The sequence below is a fragment of the Schistocerca americana genome, chromosome X (genome assembly GCF_021461395.2).
Source record: "Schistocerca americana isolate TAMUIC-IGC-003095 chromosome X, iqSchAmer2.1, whole genome shotgun sequence".
Lineage (NCBI taxonomy): Eukaryota > Metazoa > Arthropoda > Insecta > Orthoptera > Acrididae > Schistocerca > Schistocerca americana.
The window spans coordinates 84,120,403-84,136,061 of record NC_060130.1 but is presented as its reverse complement, the minus strand read 5'-3'; the positions used below and the strand labels follow the sequence as shown (position 1 = coordinate 84,136,061).

The window sequence follows — 15,659 nt, the reverse complement described above, 5'->3', positions numbered from 1 at the left end:
TATCCAACATTCTTGTTGGCCAAGGTAGGGGTTGATAAGCATGAAGACAAGCAGTAGAAACTCTCGCTGCATGCAGGCAGGCATTATCTTGCTGAAATGTAAGGCCTGGATGGCTTACCATGAAAGACAACAAAATGGGGTGTAGAGTATCATTGATGTACCGTTCTGCTGTATCGGTGCCACAGATGACAACGTGAAGGGTCTACTGTGAAAAGAAATGGCAATCCAGACCAACAGTTGTGATTGTCGGGCTGTATGGTGGGCAACAGTAAGGTCGGTATCCCACCACTGTCTGGAGCATCTCCAGACATGTCTTCAGCCTGGAATTTCATTGAACGGAGTAGAATTGTTTTCAGTGATGAGTCCTACTTTGAACTAAGCCCCAATGACCAGTGAAGACATGGCTGGAGACACTGCAGACAGTGGTGGGATACCAACCTGTCACCTGCCATATAGTCACTCCACAAAGCAGTGGAAAACCAATCTGACCGTCATCCGCCATACGGCCTAACAACCAGGAGTGATGGTCAGGGATGCTATTTCTTCTGATAGCTTGATCCCTTAGGCTGTCATCCACAGCACCCTTACAGCACAGCCCTGCGTCAATATTATTCTGTGCTCCGTTCCCTCCATGGCAAGCCATCCTAGGCATACGTTTTAGCAAAACAATGCCAGCTTGCACTCAATGGGGTTTCTATAGCTTGTCTTCATGCTTGCGAACCTTATCTTGGCCAGCAAGGTCACCGGATTGCACCAAAATTGTGAATCTATGGAGCATTGTGTGCAGGGCCCTCCAGCCAGCTTCGGATTTTGATGATCTAACATGCCACTTAGACAGAATTTGGCACGATATCCCTAAGGAGGACATCCAACAACCCTACCAATCAGTGCCAATCCAAAGAACTGCTTGCATAAGTGCTAGAGGCGGACCAACATTTTATTGACTTGCTCAGTTTGTGAAGCTCTTCTTCTTGAATAAATCATCCAATTTCCTGAAATTGTAATCATTTGTTTGTCTTTATATGTATGTCACATCTGCCGATTTCTGCCCATTTGGAGAATTCCTTCATGGTTCATCTTTTTTTGTCTTAAAGTGTATGTTGTTTTACCAAGAAGGGAGAAGAATCAGTTAAGATAAAAGAAATGGATATTTTCTTGATTTTTAACTTCATTTGATAAGCCTTTTTTTTAGCTAGGTCACAATGTTATCTTTCATTCGGTTCATTATTGTTTGCTGTTGGGGTTGTAACTATGTCGCCTTTACTTGTCACCAGTGATGAGGTTGGAAAAAATTCTGAGGCAGCTTGGAATTGTTCTTTCAATGCACAACATGCTTCCACTCATTGCTCTTTTTGCTGGTCAGTGGAAACCTTAGTCGCAAATGTGGCAACGACCCTTTTCTTTCTCAAATTTTCTATTAAAATTCACTGAACTAAGCTCTCAGAAATCCAGTTGACTCTGTTGTGTTCAGACGTTCTCCAAGCTCAAGTTTGTGGTTTTTCTTGACAATTTCATCTGTTCAGGCAGTTAATAGATGTCCAGAATGAGGTTTGTCAACTTAATTTATTATCTTTGTTATCAAGAAAACCACCTGTACGCATGAGTTTTCCCTTAGTATCATCTTTGTACGCCATTTTCAATATCATGGTAGTTTCTGTGGCATTTTTTGTAAGCAGGATACATGTCACACCTCTACTGAAAAAATACGTTTTATTCAAACTCTGCTCAACGCAACAGTACTCCGCAAACTTTTCAGTGGCATTGTTCGCTAAGCTGTGTTACACTTTTTCTTTTTTTACTTGAAATTCTCATGTAAGCTTGCTGTTGTGCACACCTTAAGACATTTTCATGTAACAAAAAAGGATTTGCTTTATAATTTTGTCTTTTCAGTTGTTTTTCCCATTGTTTGTTTGTATTTTATTCGTGTTGCCTGTTTGTAGTGTCTTTTATACACAGTGTCAACAGCAGTTGATATTTTTGTGTTTCAGGTTGTGAGTACCACGGATACTGTAGTGACATAACTCGCACATGGCCTGTTTCGGGAAAGTTTTCAGATGAGCAACAGGTTTTATATGAAGCCTTGTTGGAAGTGCAGATGTCCTTAATACAGCACTGTTCAACATTTCCTCCACTGGATGCTCTCTTTCACCACATGTGCACACTCATTCGGGAGAAATTAATTGCTGCAGGGGTTATTTCTCGGAGTTTTAGAAATGAAGATGGAGCTTCTGTGAGTAATACTGGAGCCTCTCTCTCATTTTTCATTTATTTTATGCCATAGTACTCAGTATTAATTATTTATTCACCATTCGACCTCACTTGATAACACTGCATGCAGAAGTTAAAGATTTAATTAAATATGGAATCCAAGAAGTCACTTTCAAAGCTTCCTACATCACTCATGGGTTAGGCCGTAGGCTTGTTCTGACTGGCCAACATCTGTCTACAAGGCTACTATTCAGTTTTTTCTGAAGTGTTCTAAGTCTCTATTTTTTAAGATTTATGTTGATCTGTCATGTAGCATAAAGGATGTTCTTCTGTTGTTTCCGAATAGAGGTCTTATAAAATAGTAATTTAACTGACTTACAGAAATCTTACCAGTTGCAGTTGGCTTTAAACCACTTTTTCATTCTCACTTTCATGGTAGAAACCTGAGATGGTGCACAAGAACATGTTAATGATCATTTGTGTATTGCTGGCTAATGACATTTTTAGGGTAAAGAGACTGATTATATGCAGTTCACATAGAAATTTTCTACAGCAGTTTTCTTTCTAGAAAACTTCATTTTATTTCCTGCTGTTAGCCAAGCCAGATACTTGTGGGTGAAAGACATAGTTTTGCTTGCTGCATGAAGCTCCGTCCAATAGCTGTTGTCATGCAGGCGGTGAAAGTATGTCATGCAACCCAAGGTTGAGATATTTGAGAGTATACTTACTGCAGTTCATTTAGCTGTGGAGCTCTACTGTGCACAACTATTCACAGAAATATTAATTATGAGACAAGCTCTATTGCCCAAATGGTCATTATTTAGCCATTAAAATATATTATAAATATTTACCTCTTGGTATGCTGTTTTGTTCGCATATATCTGAAAAGCAAAAATTAAAAAATTAAAGAAATGGATTAATGTGGATACGTACTATCCATTTATAGATTTTTCCCGTAAAAATGATTAACTATTTCTGTTCAAGAATTCCTCTGAGGAATAGAAGGTACAGATTGATTTGTAGATTATTTTAACTCAGTTCTACAGGGATGGTATTGTGTAGTATCCAATATCATTTTCATTTAATCGTAAAAATTGGCTTGAAAATGTATATATCCATTTTTGATACTAAAATGTACACATGTTGGCATTTAATGTGAACGCATCTGCAGATGACTGTTATGCAAATTTATCACAAATGATTAATCAATCCCATTTCTGGAAGGTGGTTTTAATATGAAAAATGTAATACTGAATAATCATTCAAAGTCAAAGATTGTACTTATCGTATAAAATGTAATAAATTATTGATATTGTTGTGACGTAACAAGACTGTTACGCCACTGGAGGTAGCCGAAGGAAAGGCACGCGTGCACACACGCCGACGGGCGTCAAGTCTGGAACAGGCTACGTAATTAATGCTATGAAGAAAAGTACGTAGCTGGATTAATACTTATCTTTAATCAATTATTGTGGTACATCGCTCTTGACTATACACAGGAGACTTTAATTACAATCACTGTAAGGCTAATGGCGCCTTGCTAGTTCGTAGCCATTAACTTAGCTGAAGGCTATTCTGTCTCTCGGCTAATGAGAGAGAAAGGCTTCGTACATCTAGTCGCTAGCTAGGTCGTCCGTCCAACTGGGGCGAGTGCTTGTTCGTATCACGAGACCTGCCTTGTGGTGGCGCTAGGTCTGCGATCACACAGTGGCGACACGCGGGTCCGACATGTACTAAATGGACCGCGGCCGATTTAAGCTACCACCTAGCAAGTGTGGTGTCTGGCGGTGACACCACAGATATATTTAAAGTTTCTTAGAAATTGTGTAGTGGATGAAAAGGGAAAAAGAATTACAAAGTATTGTGTGTGTGTGTGTGTGTGTGTGTGTGTGTGTGTGTATTTGTGTGTGTGTGCACGTACGCACATGCTGTAGCTCGAAGGAGGATTCATCCAAAAGCTAGCAAAGTTTCCGGTCTTGTTTGTGTGCTTTTCGACAACTTGATACTTCTGCTGTTTGATGAGTTATTACCTTCACTCCTAAATTATTTACATTCTACAAGAACATTCCATTACAGATTATTCAGACACACATCAAAACACAATATTGATAAAAAATACTAGTTAGTTCATTGATTGAATCTGAGGTTCACATAGATTTCGGTGGTTTTACATAATTATGAATTCTTCCATGATGCACATTCTTGTATCAATACATCAATCCAATTTTCTTCATAATAATGTTTTTATAAACAACCTTTAATGTCATGAATATTTTTTACTCTTTACCGGCACACTGGGACATTATTCAAGGAGATTATTCACTCTGCTCTATAGTTTGTTTTACAGGTTGCTCTTTCTTCCCCAGTATCCGTACTGTAAGTTCTACCATGACTCTAATATTTCTGATCATTTTTCTCCCAAAAATTACAGACCTGCATGCAGATAGTCTTAAGTGGAGATATCTTGCTGTCTGAACACGTTGTTTCACACTTACTTTTAAATCCTGGTGTATCTGATCTTTTCTGATCAATTAGATTTCTGTATCTGCCAGATTCTTGGTTTGCTATTTGAATATTTAAGTTGAAATGGGCATGCAAAGTCATGATGATGTCCATCATTCAACTTTGGATAAATTACTGAGTGAGCTTAAGTTTCCTGCAAAAGAACGCTAACTTCCATATAGGAAGATATTGTAAATGGTTGGTAAAATCATAATTCCTGTAACCAATCCCTGGTCCTTTTGAAAAGTGTGTAACAGAACTTCACCTATGCAAAGGCTTCTCTGCCGTCATGTGAAGAGCAAAACTGGTGAACTGTATTTGGTGGCTGTATATAATTATGAATTCTCCCATGATGCACATGTATAACAAAGCTGAACCATTAGCTTTGCAATGTCTAAGTCTGATAGGACATATGTATAACCTAAGAATGGGACAAGTGCACCATCCAAGATTGTGCAAAATGAGCTCCCAAACTACATTAGAAAAAAGAAAGGAAAAAACAAGATGATGAAATTTTTTTTCAGAGCAGGTCTCAGAATTCCGTAAACACACACACACACACACACACACACACACACACACGGCTACATTGTGCTAGCTGATAACGTGGTAATGCAGCTTTGCAGCTCAACTGTGATGAGTGGTTGTATTGGGAAGAGTGAGCAAGGGGTGAGAGGGAGGAGGGGGTGGCGGTGGAGAGTGGGTTGGGGTGGATGAGTGGCTGATAGCATGGAGGGAGAGGCAGCAGATGTGTGAAATAAAGAGTGTGGGAGGAAGATGAGGCACAGGAATGTGAATGTGCCATGGCCACAGGTTGTAGTGAGCTTGTGCAGCACACACTGGAATGGGGAGTGTGTTGGGAAGGGGAGATGACAGAGAAAGGGGAGACTGTGGGGAATAGATTGTGGCTGCAGGATGAGAGAAGTTAGGGCCCTGGGGCAGCGGACTACCGGAAATTCAAGTTGGCAGGATTATAGGATTCAAGGATGTGTTGCAAGGGAAACTCCCTTCCGCATAAGAGCAGCTGGTGTTAGGGGGAAGGATACAGATGGCACCAGTTAAGAAACAGACATGAAATCGAGCATGTTGTGCTCAGCAGTATGTTCTGCCACTGAGTGGTCAACTGTGCTCGTGGCCACAGTTTGGTAGTGGTCACTCATTAAATCAAAGAGAGGTACAGATACCTGCCACACTTACCATAAAACATGTGAACCTAACACATCATAATATTATGTTGAAACTTCTATCATTTGTGATACATCGGAGTATTAGGAACTGAAGAGTGTCACTTCACACAATAAATCACTCCTACTGTCTTTTGAAATTTGATGATGAGCAATTGCAATAGAAATAAGGAAATAGGCAAACAGGACAATATGCCAAAGGTAGCTGTCTCTTAAAGTCATAATGCCATGTACCCACCATTCACCTAAAGGGATCAGCAACCTCCAGACATTGAAGCATCTCAGGTTCGCATATGTACAAGTCATTTCCCAGGTTCGCATACGTACAAGGCATTGCCTTCCTGGATTGCATTGATCACAACAAGGATGACACACGGCAGGACAAGTGCCACCAGAGGTCCTCTGTGCCAGAGACCTATTTCCTCCACCATGTCGCATGTTCGGAACTGGATCGATGAATTTCTCCTTGCCCCGGCTATATAGGGCAGCACAAACCAACTGTTTGGCAGTTCACTCCACTTGAGCTGTAGGTCAGTTAGAGTGTCATCTCTTAGCAGTCCATCAGACAGAGCCCAGTTGGAAGCCACCTTGGCAGGACCTATGACTTTCCAGCGATATCCTGAGATGTATCTGTCAGCCAACTATGCCAAAACTCAACCTCTATCACTAGGGACTATCAGTGGCATAGTTTATTCACTGTGTGTTCCAGGCGTATGCTTGTTAGTGTCAGAGATGCTGTGTCATTGAGAAGAATTTTCTTTTGTTACTAAATCTCTCTACTGTGCTTGTAATAGCCATTGTTCTTGTTTACATGTGTCTTATTATTTATTATGAAGCATCTCCCCATGGGAGATGTAGCACATTCATTATCATTCACTTCTATTTCTGTTACCCCAACTTTCTCACTGTCTTCTCAGTTGCTGCTGGAGTACTGGTTATTCTTCAGGTTTTGCTGTCCCTGTTAATACAATTCATTAAACCAAATATCACAGTACATCAATTTGAGTGTGTCATATAAAATGGACAAACAACAATTTACTTTAAAAGAAATTTTGTTTGTAATGAGAAACAAACTGATATTTCATTATATCCATTCTGAATGCCTAACTGCAACTGTGATTGAAATTGGTGGCTTATAATATGCAATCAGTCATTTTTGATACAATTTATTATACCATTCACTAGCTTTTAAGCCACTGTAGGCTCATCATCAGATGAAGGTGTTCAGGGACATTATGTTCTGGACCATGTGCAGATAGAAACTAAAGTCATGGAGTGTAGTCACTATGATCCTAGTGTCTAGCTGCACGTGGTCCAAAAAAATTGTGGTAGTAGCACAATAGTGCCAGAGTTGTTAACAAATACTACATATAATATAATTATGACTGAGTTGGCAAGATACTCTAACAGTTATAACATGTACAAAATCTCAGAGACATAGTACAAACAATCAAGAGTCCTATTGACAGAAAATTTGATCAGACTGACAAAATTTAGTAATTAGACCAGGTATGCATTCAGTTAGTCTAATTTGCAAGATTAGTTTTGTTAAATAATTATGAGCACTATATTTTTAAATTTCTATATTTTGTAGATTTTTAAGAAAATTTATGTGATGTGGGATGTATTGATGGGTAGGGGTAGGTGCACAGATGAAAACAGACAGAAGGTAGTGGCCTAAACTGTTATATGGAATTATTATTGCTCTTTGTAGACATAAGGTAATGAGTTGTATTGTAGTAAAATAAATTAATAAAAAGTGTTATGGACTGACAGCACTAACTAGTCACGTGCACAGTTGTCTGACTCACCATATCTGTTCCTGACCAGCACTTGTTAAGGTCCTGGGAATGTTACAGTATGTTGCCAAAACATTATAACCACTGCTTAATAGCTTATTGATGAACTTCTGGAATGTGATACATCTGTATGGCATGGATTCGACAAGTCCTTGGAAAGTTTCCAGATGCATGTGGCACCAAATGTCTGTGCACAGGTCATGCAGTCTTGTAAATTATGGGTTGATGGTTTGTGGACACGGACCTGGCACCCGATAGTGTCCCAGATGTGTTCTGTTGAGCTCAGATCAGGCGTATTTAGTGGTCTAAACATCAGTATGAGTTCACTTTTGTAGCACATTTCTGAGATTCTGACACAGACAGTTATCCTGCTGGAAGATGTCATCACCTTTGTGGAAGACATCAGGCATGAAGCCATGCAATGGTTTGCCATAATATTCATTTGGTGCACTGTTGCAAGGTGCCTTTGATTACCACCGCAGGTCCCGTGGAAGCCCAGGTGAATACACCCCATAGCATAAAACTGCCCTCATCGGCCGTTGTCCATGGTGTGGTGCATCTTTTGAGCAGCAGCTAGCCTGGATAACACCATATCTGCACATGACCACTTACCTGATGTAACAAGAAATATGATTCATATGACCAAGTGACATGTTTCCATTGATCCGTAGTCCAGTCTCCATGATCTTGTGCCCACTGCACTCATAACTGTTGATGTCGTTGGGTCAACATAGGAACGTGTAGGCGTCATCTGCTGTGGAGCTCCATGTTCAACAATATGTGCTTAACAGTGTACTCCAAACCACTTGTGCCTGCACAGTGTCGTCGTAACTGCCGTCTGCTTCACGTCTGCTGTGCAGCGAGCTACCTTAATTTAAGTATTAACTGTATTTTTCTTACTTGTCACTTCTTCTTCCGTGTGTATTTGCTTTTAGGAAGCTTTAATTGTCGGGTGCTATTGATAGTGTTCCATAGATTTCGTGTTTGTTTTGAATACAGTCAGAGAGTGTCCCTTTAGTCAGCCATAGTGCCAGTAGAGTCAGTGTTGTCGTAACTGCCGTCTGCTTCACGTCTGCTGTGCAGCGAGCTACCTTAATTTAAGTATTAACTGTATTTTTCTTACTTGTCACTTCTTCTTCCGTGTGTATTTGCTTTTAGGAAGCTTTAATTGTCGGGTGCTATTAATAGTGTTCCATAGATTTCGTGTTTGTTTTGAATACAGTCAGAGAGGGTCCCTTTAGTCAGCCATAGTGCCAGTAGTGCTAGTGTTTGTTTTCAATACAGTCCAGAGACAGGTAGTGCTATTTTCATTGTTTTCTACAAGAAGTGCCTAGCAACCACAGTTTAGTTAATAAACAGCCGCCTTTAGTGAATTAGCAGTCTAGTTAAAGGTTGATTAACTCTCTTCAGTAAATTGATTCCTTAGGATGGATAGGATGTGTGACTGCTGTGTACAGACGCAGGAGGAGCTGGCCACTGTTCGCGAACAGCTGAGCGTGTTGATGGCCGCGGTCAGCCGTCTTCAGGCTGCTGCCTCGGAGTGTAGCGGCAGTGGGGCGTCTGGTGCATCGCAAGGTACATCCCAGGTGTTACATGCTTCACCCACTGTCCCTACTGTCGAGACATCTTCGCGTGTACTGGGCGCGGTTGGGCCACCCTCTCCCCAAGGGGAGTGGCGGGTTCAGCGGCGTGTGGCATCGCCCGCTCTGCCTGTGAGTGGACATGTGGCTGCTCCTTCAGCAAGGTCCGAGCAGGCACACGGGGGGAGGGGTTTATTAGTTATTGGGAGCTCCAACGTTAGGTGGGTGATGGAGCCCCTTAGGGAAATAGCGGGAAGGTCGGGGAAGAAGGCCAGTGTTCACTCTGTCTGCTTGCCAGGGGGTCTCATCCGAGATGTGGAGGAGGCTCTGCTGGTGGCGATAGAGAGCACTGGGTGCACCCGACTGCAAATTGTTGCTCATGTCGGCACCAATGACTCCTGCCGTCTGGGTTCAGAGGTCATCCTCAGTTCGTACAGGCGGTTGGCGGAATTGGTGAAGGTGGAAAGCCTCACTCGCTGGGTGAAATCAGAGCTAACCATTTGTAGTATCGTTCTCAGAACCGATCGCGGTCCTCTGGTTTGGAACCGAGTGGAAGGCTTAAACCAGAGGCTCAGACGATTCTGCGGAGATCTGGGGTGCAAATTTCTCGACCTCCACTATCGGGTGGAGAAATGTAGGGTCCCCCTGAATAGGTCAGGCGTGCACTACACGCCGGAAGCAGCTACAAGGGTAGCGGAGTACGTGTGGAGTGCACATGGGGGTTTTTTAGGTTAGAGAATCCCCTCCCTAGGCCTGACAAGACGCCTCCTGTGACGCAGCAAGGTAGGAGTAGGCAAAATGCAACAGGGAATAACAATATTAATGTGCTAATAGTAAACTGCAGGAGCGTCTACAGAAAGGCCCCAGAACTGCTCTCATTAATAAACGGTCACAACGCCCATATAGTACTAGGGACAGAAAGTTGGCTGAAACCAGATGTAAATAGTAATGAAATCCTAAACTCAGATTGGAATGTATACCGCAGTGACAGGCTGGACAGTGAAGGGGGAGGCGTGTTTATAGCGATAAGAAGTGCAATAGTATCGAAGGAAACTGACGGAGATCCGAAATGTGAAATGATTTGGGTGAAGGTCACGGTTAAAGCAGGCTCAGACATGGTAATTGGATGTCTCTATAGGCCCCCTGGCTCAGCAGCTGTTGTGGCTGAGCACCTGAAGGATAATTTGGAAAATATTTCGAGTAGATTTCCCCACCATGTTATAGTTCTGGGTGGAGATTTTAATTTGCCGGATATTGACTGGGAGACTCAGACGTTCATAACGGGTGGCAGGGACAAAGAATCCAGTGAAATTTTTTTAAGTGCTTTATCTGAAAACTACCTTGAGCAGTTAAACAGAGAACTGACTCGTGGCGATAACATATTAGACCTTCTGGTGACAAACAGACCCGAACCATTTGAGAAAGTTAACACAGAACAGGGAATCAACGATCATAAAGCGGTTATGGCATCGATGATTTCAGCCATAAATAGGAATATTAAAAAGGGTAGGAAGATTTTTCTGTTTAGAAAAAGTGACAAAAAGCAGATTTCAGAGTACCTGTTGGCTCAACACAAAAGTTTTGTCTCAAGTACAGATAGTGTTGAGGATCAGTGGACAAAGTTCAAAACCGTCGTACATAATGCGTTAGATGAGTATGTGCCAAGCAAGATCGTAAGAGATGGAAAAGAGCCACCGTGGTACAACAACCGAGTTAGAAAACTGCTGCGGAAGCAAAGGGAACTTCACAGCAAACATAAACATAGCCAAAGCCTTGCAGACAAACAAAAATTACGCGAAGCGAAATGTAGTGTGAGGAGGGCTATGTGAGAGGCGTTCAATGAATTCGAAAGTAAAGCTCTATGTACTGACTGGGCAGAAAATCCTAAGAAATTTTGGTCTTATGTCAAAGCGGTAGGTGGATCAAAACAAAATGTCCAGACACTCTGTGACCAAAATGGTACTGAAACATAGGATGACAGACTAAAGGCCTAAATACTAAATGTCTTTTTCCAAAGTTGTTTCACAGAGGAAGATTGCACTGTAGTTCCTTCTCTAGATTGTCGCACAGATGACAAAATGGTAGATATCGAAATAGACGACAGAGGGATAGAGAAACAATTAAAATCGCTCATAAGAGGAAAGGCCTCTGGACCTGATGGGACACCAGTTCAATTTTACACAGAGTGCGTGAAGGAACTTGCCCCCCTTCTTGCAGCGGTGTACCGTAGGTCTCTAGAAGAGCGTAGCGTTCCAAAGGATTGGAAAAGGGCACAGGTCATCCCCGTTTTCAAGAAGGGACGTCGAGCAGATGTGCAGAACTATAGACCTATATCTCTAACGTCGATCAGTTGTAGAATTTTGGAACACGTATTGTGTTCGAGTATAATGACTTTTCTGGAGACTAGAAATCTACTCTGTAGGAATCAGCATGGGTTTCGAAAAAGACGGTCATGTGAAACCCAGCTCGCGCTATTCATCCACGAGACTCAGAGGGCCATAGATACGGGTTCACAGGTAGATGCCGTGTTTCTTGACTTCCGCAAGGCGTTCGATACAGTTCCCCACAGTCATTTAATGAACAAAGTAAGAGCATATGGACTATCAGACCAATTGTGTGATTGGATTGAGGAGTTCCTAGATAACAGGACGCAGCATGTCATTCTCAATGGAGAGAAGTCTTCCGAAGTAAGAGTGATTTCAGGTGTGCCGCAGGGGAGTGTCATAGGACCGTTGCTATTCACAATATACATAAATGACCTTGTGGATGACATCGGAAGTTCACTGAGGCTTTTTGCGGATGATGCTGTGGTGTATCGAGAGGTTGTAACAATGGAAAATTGTACTGAAATGCAGGAGGATCTGCAGCGAATTGATGCATGGTGCAGGGAATGGCAATTGAATCTCAATGTAGACAAGTGTAATGTGCTGCGAATACACAGAAAGATAGATCCTTTATCATTTAGCTACAAAATAGCAGGTCAGCAACTGGAAGCAGTTAATACCATAAATTATCTGGGAGTACGCATTAGGAGTGATTTAAAATGGAATGATCATATAATGTTGATCGTCGCTAAAGCAGATGCCAGACTGAGATTCATTGGAAAAATCCTAAGGAAATGCAATCCAAAAACAAAGGAAGTGGGTTACAGTACGCTTGTTCGCCCACTGCTTGAATACTGCTCAGCAGTGTGGGATCCGTACCAGATAGGGTTGATAGAAGATATAGAGAAGATCCAACGGAGAGCAGCACGCTTTGTTACAGGATCATTTAGTAATTGCGAAAGCGTTACGGAGATGATAGATAAACTCCAGTGGAAGACTCTGCAGGAGAGACGCTCAGTAGCTCGCTACGGGCTTTTGTCAAAGTTTCGAGAACATACCTTCACCGAAGAGTCAAGCAGTATATTGCTCCCTCCTACGTATATCTCGCGAAGAGACCATGAGGATAAAATCAGAGAGATTAGAGCCCACACAGAGGCATACCGACAATCCTTCTTTCCACGAACAATACGAGACTGGAATAGAAGGGAGAACCGATAGAGGTACTCAAGGTACCCTCCGCCACACACCGTCAGGTGGCTTGCGGAGTATGGATGTAGATGTAGATGTAGAACTATATTCTCTTCATCAGACCCACCACAGATCACCAGCCACGTATCCTGATATACAGAGCAAGCGAACCTCCAACCTCCACCTTTTGTGATGTGGCGTACTTGTTTAATGTGTTTTTGTCTGCTCATGGTTTGACCATCCTTCAGCCTCTTTCCATGGATGCTCACAACAGTAGCACACAAATGGCTGACCAGCTTCCTTTCTGAGATGCTTCTTCTCAGACATTGAGCCATAACAGTCTGACCTTTCTTGAAGCTATTAATGTCAGCAGATTTCTCCATTCGAGGTATGGACATCGGACACCTTGTTGTCTACTTGTGTTTTCACTGTCCTTCAACTACTTTTCATAGATGCTCACAATGGTAGCATGCAACCAGACAACCAGGTTCACCATTTCCCAGATGCTTGTTCCTAGGTGCGGGGCTGTAACAATCTGCCCTTTGTGAAATTCACTTATGTCAGTAGATTTCCCCAATTACAACCCACATCATCACTAGAATGATTCCTCATTTCTCTCTGTTCTGCTTATATACAAGGGTTGCCCAGAAAGTAATGCACCGCTTTTTTTTTCTTTTCCTGAAAACAATGCTATGAATGCAAAACATTACGTATGTATTATTTGAAGCCTCCTGAGTGAGGCACCAAGTTCCCATCACTTCCGACAGATAGCGTAGCTGTGGGACAGTTTCAAAATGGCATCTGTAGGTCATGTACATTACAAGCAATGTGCCATCACTGAATTTCTCACTGCAGAGAGGGAAACTGTGCGGAATATTCACAAATGCTTGTGCAATGTCTATGGAGTATCTGCTGTCAACAGAAGTACAATTAGTCACTGGGCACGGGGGGTGAGGTCATCATAAGGCGGTTCAGCAGAGCTCCATGATTTGCAGTGGTTGGGGAGACCATCCATGGCTGTCACACCAGACTCATTTGAGCGAGCTGATGTCATTTGCGAGGACAGATGCATTATGGCTTGGCAGTTGGTGCTGCATTTGTCAATCAGCAAAGGAACTGAGGATACCCAAGTTTGAGGACTGCTAAACACATCACAAAACAGGGTTGGACAGCGTTACCCCATCCACCCTACAGCCCTGACCTAGCCCCCTCAGACCTCCACCTGTTTGGCCCATTAAAAGATGCCATCCGTGGAAGACATTTTGAGGACGATGTGGTGTTGATTCACACAGTAAAGCACTGGCTCCGCCACCAGGACAAGGATTGGTACCTACTGGACAAACACGCCCTTGTTTTGCACTGGAGGAAGGCCATAGAACAGGATGGAGATTACATGGAAAAATAGGGTGTGTAGATAAAACACCATTTTCTTATGTGTGTAATTCTCATTATGTTCAATAAAGAATTGTTAAAGAAAAAGAATTGGTGCATCACTTTCTGGGCAACCCTCATAGTTTCCTTATTTGATCTTTGCATGCAACACCACTGAGCAACATTCATTCGTGTGGTGGGTGGTGGCCACAATTGTTTCCTCTCAGTAGTATAATGTGCAGCTGGTAAGAGGATTGTTATGTTATAGTCTATTACTAGGAGAGAGAACCATGCCATGGTGTAAAAAATTGTTTATCATAACTGCTTTATAGCCTGATATTGGTAAAGTTATAAAAATACATTGACTGTAAACATCATCAGATAATATTCTTCTTTTGTTATATGATCACTTGCATTCCTACACCAATCTGGGAATATCATTCATTTGATACACACTCTCATTATAAGTAACTGGTTCACCGGTGATGTTTTACTAATGAATACTTGAGATGTAGCCCCAGTAGTGACGTCACTGTGTGTTTAACTTAAATAACCAAGAAACGATATATGAAGTTATAATATCAAAACAGTTGGCCAGAACAGGGTTGATGATGGTAATAACATGTTTTGGGCACATGACAGCTAAGTCTTTGCCTTAGAGAACAGGGTTGAGTAAGCATGTTGCATGGTGCAGTGATACATTGGCTAGCATGAGTAACAAGTAAGACACTGTGGAAGCATGTACTTTGTTAAATTCAGAAAAACTGGCTTGTCATCCGAGTAACTGACCATTACATAGGTAAGTCAAGAATGTATATCATTTAATTCGATTATGATGGACAAAGTTTTTGCAGATTGTAAACTGCTCTCTGGAGAAGTATGTGCTGAATGAGTGATTAAAGACTGAAAAGACCCACTGTTGTTTAATAACAAAATTCTGAAAATGATGAGGAAGTAGAGACTGTTGCACTCTTGCTTCAAAAAAGAGCACACAAATGACAAAAGGGAAAAGTTAGTAGAAATTCTTGTGTCTATAAATAGATCGATGCATGAAGCATACAACAACTACCACTGCCATACCCAGCAAAAAGACTGCCTGAGAAAATTATAGTCCTGCATAAAATCGCTAAGCGGATATAAGACTTCTATCCAGTCACTCATTGACTGGACAGTCTAGTGTGACTAGACAGCAAAAGGAAAGCTGAAGTTTTAAACTTGACATTTAAGAAACCATTCATGCAGGATGATTGTACAAACATACCAACATTCAATTGTCTCATAGACTTCCATATGGAGGACGTAGTAATAAACATCCCCGTCACCAACAAACAAGCGAGAGAGTTGAAACCAAATAAGTCACCAAGTCCAGATGTAATCCCAATTCAGTTTATTATGAATCTCTTGTCAAGTGCAAAGTCCAAAGTGACTGGAAAAAAGTCCAGGTTACTCTCGTATATAAAGAGGCTAAAATAACACACACACAAAATTACAAACCAATATCCT

General features: G+C 41.8%; 1 protein-coding gene across 1 annotated transcript in view; it reads left to right on the top strand.

The window, feature by feature from the left end:
* The window catches only part of LOC124555137 (xaa-Pro aminopeptidase 3-like), a 187,731-nt gene that overhangs the window by 157,683 nt on the left and 14,389 nt on the right, over positions 1-15,659 (top strand). Inside the window, exon 5 of the mRNA XM_047128948.1 lies at positions 1,989-2,230. Within this exon, the coding sequence (XP_046984904.1) occupies positions 1,989-2,230 (242 nt within the window). The remainder of the gene's footprint in view (positions 1-1,988; positions 2,231-15,659) is intronic.